The sequence below is a fragment of the Pygoscelis adeliae genome, unplaced genomic scaffold (genome assembly GCF_000699105.1).
Source record: "Pygoscelis adeliae isolate BGI_AS28 unplaced genomic scaffold, ASM69910v1 Scaffold197, whole genome shotgun sequence".
Taxonomy (NCBI): domain Eukaryota; kingdom Metazoa; phylum Chordata; class Aves; order Sphenisciformes; family Spheniscidae; genus Pygoscelis; species Pygoscelis adeliae.
In genome coordinates, this window is record NW_008825105.1 from 867562 (window position 1) to 871495 (window position 3934).

The 3934-nt window shown below is 55.1% G+C and overlaps 1 protein-coding gene across 1 annotated transcript in view; it reads right to left on the bottom strand.

The window, feature by feature from the left end:
• Positions 1-856, bottom strand: part of TMCC2 (transmembrane and coiled-coil domain family 2) — a 2774-nt gene extending 1918 nt beyond the window's left edge. Inside the window, exons 1-2 of the mRNA XM_009327437.1 lie at positions 819-856; positions 24-525 (exon numbers count right to left, since the gene is read on the bottom strand). Of these exons, the coding sequence (XP_009325712.1) occupies positions 24-525; positions 819-856 (540 nt within the window). The remainder of the gene's footprint in view (positions 1-23; positions 526-818) is intronic.
• Between the last annotated feature and the right edge of the window lie 3078 nt (positions 857-3934).

The following is a 3934-nucleotide window of genomic DNA, read 5'->3' on the forward strand; positions in this document are numbered from 1 at the left end:
AGACCCGAGAGGCCTCCCGTGACGCCCTCCACCACGCCGCCGCCAAAGCCACTGATGCTGGAGCGAACGTTGGCACCCACGTCCTTGAGACCCTGGTGCATGTCCCGGAAGACATCCTTGGGCTGCCGGGAAGGGCCGTTCTGCTCGATCTCCTTCAGCTTCTTGTGGTAGTGCTCCAGCTTCTTGTGCAGCTGCGCGATGGTCTGCGCCGACTTCTGGTTCTTCTTCTCAAAAACCTGCTTGATGCGAGAAGCTTGCTGCTTGTCCGCGTTGTTGGCCAGCTTCAGGTACTCGGCCACGTTGTCATCCCGAGCCTCCTGCTCGATCTTGATCTGCTCGGTGATCTTGAGGATCTTCTGTTGCAGGTGCTCGATGGCAGCTTTCGTCCTGTGAGGGTCAGGGGTGCCATCGGGGACGTCCAGGCAGACGGTGCCGTCAGCGTCGCCGTGCCCGGTGGTGGAGGGCAGGCTGAGTGCGGTCACGTCCCCCTTGTCCAGATGCGAGCAAAGAGAGAGGAGGGCGATGCTCAATGGAGGGAGCAAATGCCCAGGCAGCCCCCGGGGAGGGGGTAGGAGAGGAAGGGGGCGGGGGGACAGAGGGGGGAGAGGGAGGCAAGAGCTGGGCAGGAGAATAGTTAACCAGAGCAATAGCGAGAAGTTTTCCGGCTGGTTAAGCATTTCCCAGCCATACCACTACTGCTGGCATCCCAGGAATAAGCCAGTTCGAGGGCGCAGCAACAAAATAATCAGGGTTTCGGGGCTGGTTTTGGCCAATTGCTTTCAGCAAGGAGCATCCGCCGTCGGGAGCTCGACTCTGACTTTCCGCCCTCGCTCTGTGCAGAGACGGGCACCCGCATTTCTGGGCTGCTGGACACCCAACGCCAGCCAGGGAAAAAGGAGCGAGGAGCTAAAACGGGAACCCATCATCAAATCTCCCACCAAACCAGCAGTGAGAGCAAGGACTGAGCAACCCGGAGGTATTTCAGTCTCGTTTTCGGACTTTGGCTTTTAGCCTAGATGCACACAGGAGTTTTTCAGCTGAAGAGAAACTCTGCCGTAACCCCAATTTGCAGGTTACTCAGGAGCAGCTCCTGATCCCCGGAGAGCGGCGGGCTGCAGGTGCAGGGACTCCTTTGCCTTCTTTTCCAAGGTTTCTCGCCTGGCAATGCCAGAGCCCTCTGCAAACACAAGCTGCCACTTAGAAAGTTCGGACACATGCTGATTTCCATTTTACAGATGGAAAAATTGGAGCACTGGGAGAGGAAATCACTTGCCTGAGGCCACACTTAAAATCACTGGCAGAGCCCGGACTGCAACCCAGGGTCCTGCCTGGCGCTCTCCAACCCAGGCACGCTGCTTTGCCACTTGAAAAAAAAATCACTAGATCTTTCCAGTTGCTGGGTTTTATATGCAGATTCTTATGCAAATATCAGTGGTTGTATAAATGGCTCCTGGCTTCTAATTAAGAGCTGCTTGAAAGTTAAATACTGTTGGCAAACCCGAGTAATTTCTAATTTCCATCACACTTTCCCCGAATGACCCTTTAATAGGGATAATGCTGCGAGATCATTACTTAGGAGTGTGTTATCACCAGGAAATGCCTTGCGCGGGAGGGAGGAATGTTCTCAAGATGCTGCTGACAAACACTCCTGTCTGCAGCAGGTCCCGCGTGGGGCTTGGAAAAGCAGGGGCGAACGCTGCCCTCCTGTTATTTACTTGCATCTCCTCTTTCCCCGGCACTGCTGTCCTGCCGGGAGCCTGGGGGTGTTGGTGCTTCCTGCGGGGGGGTCTCCTTGCGGGGGTCTCAGCCTCCTTGGGAGGCAAAAGCAGACAACCACGAGCTCGGTGGGAGCATCCCTCAGCCCCCTCCCCAAGGCTTTCCTTCTCTCTCTCCTTTGCAGCAGCGCTACTGTAATATGGGGCAGGGGCTGGAGGTTGAGAGCAAAGGGGAAAGCCAGCAGCCCCCAGCCCGCAGGCAGACACGGGGCAGAGCTGGGAGCTGGATCAGCGCTTTTTTTTAAAAAAAAAAATAATGCCCAACAAACCTGTGGAGTTTTCAGATCCCGCTGCCAGGCTATTCTTAGCCGCTCGGCCAGGCTGGGCCCTCCAGCCACCCTGCAAAGGGTTTTGCTTCGGTTTCTTATCGAGGGGCAGAAATTAGAAGCAGCAGGAAACAGACTTTTTGCCCTGATGCCCAATTCCCTGTACAGTAAGGGACAAACCAGCCATGGAAAAGGCAGCCCTGGAGATGCTGAAATAGGAACCCCCAACTGGGCCAGTGAAGGGGAGAAGTTGCTCAAACTTTGTTTCCAAACAGGGAAAGTTTGCCCCTGCAAAGCCAGTCTTTTGGATTTATTCGTGGGAGTATATTTGGGAGCGTGGCGGGAAGGGAGGGCGGGATGGGTGGTGAACGGCATGGGTCCAATGCTGCCCATCCATGCTGACGTGGCTGGGGTGAAATCCTTTCCCCAAGCGCCACTGAAAGCTCTGCTCTCTCTCAGACACAGGTCACATCATATGAAAGCCACATCAGGTTATTGCTTTGAAAACAACAACCAAAAAATGACAATACCGATCTCTGCAGTATTAACAGACAGTGCCTGCTAAATCCCAGCAAGCCTAAATGACTGTGCAGTGGATTTAACAGTGGGATTAGTAAAAGCCAAAAAAAAGAAAACCTTCTGGTAGGCACATCAAAATAAAAGTGCTGTTTTCCAGTGCTTGTTTTCCAGGAGGGCTCGAAAGGGAGAGCAGGGGCTGATGTGGGATGCGGGAAGAATGCAGGACGCAGGAAGAAAAATTATTCTTATCAACAGAGTTCAACCCAGGAGAGCTGAGAAATGCAAAAGGCTCAAACTAATAAGCTGAGCAAACAGTACTTGGAGGGCCATGGCCGGGCACAATTATGCAATGCTGGTTTATTTGCTGCTGCAGGTTTGATGGAAGAAAGCCCGGGTAGCAGGTGAGGACCTTGGGGCCCAGCAGCTCCCACGTGGCCGTGTCCCCGGCATGGGGCTGTGGGTCTCCCGGCACACCCGCGACTGGCAGGGATTTAAACCCATTCTTAAGAAATTGCACAATTATTGCAAAGTTCAGAACAAAACTCTCAAGACACTTACTCATGCCCTGAACTATTCTGTTTTCCATACCCTATAGCATACTAGGAAGCGCAGTAGATGAGCTAACGCCGTGGCTCCTGCTGCATCGACCCCGAGCGAGGGCTTTCACTACAAAGTGTGACGGTGGTTCCCAGCTGAAATGCAACACGGGGACGAAACGGCTGTGGGAAGGATCATACGCACCTTCAAGCATGGAAAAATAAGTACCACCGAGCTGTCGAGGGATGCTGGCATGCAGGGCAGACCCGAGGAGCTGCTGCACTGATCCGGCAGCTCCGCAGCGCGGGTGTCACCGTGCCCGGGGCTCTTGGTGGCTGTGGAAAGCCACGAGGGAGAGGCCACAGCCGGCAGAGAAATGCAGGTGGGCAGTGGATGTGGGGAGGTTGATTTGGGGGCAGTCATTAAATCTGGGTGCTTCTGCGGCCCCTCTTCCTCAGAGCACTTTATCAGTGTAATTCGGGACAGCATCCGTCCTGTGAGTTGGTGAGTGCAATTAGCCCAGCATTACAGGGGACACTCTGGGTGTCCCCAGTCCCGTCCCCGTCCCGATGTCTGTTTGCCGCCCTGTGCCTCCCGGAGCGGAGCTGCTATTCCCACCAGGCAGCGTTACCCACCCCAGGCATTGAAAATAGAAGTAGGAGCCCTGACTCACACTTCCCACCCTCCTTTCAAGCCTGCAGCAGAGACCGAAGCAGGCAGCCCTGTGTCCCCCTCCGTGCCCTGCCTGCCCTGCCTGCTGCCTGCTCCCGCGTCGTCCCGCCCGGTTCTCCGTATCCCTGCCCCATCATCCCTGCCGATGACATCACGATCGGTTGC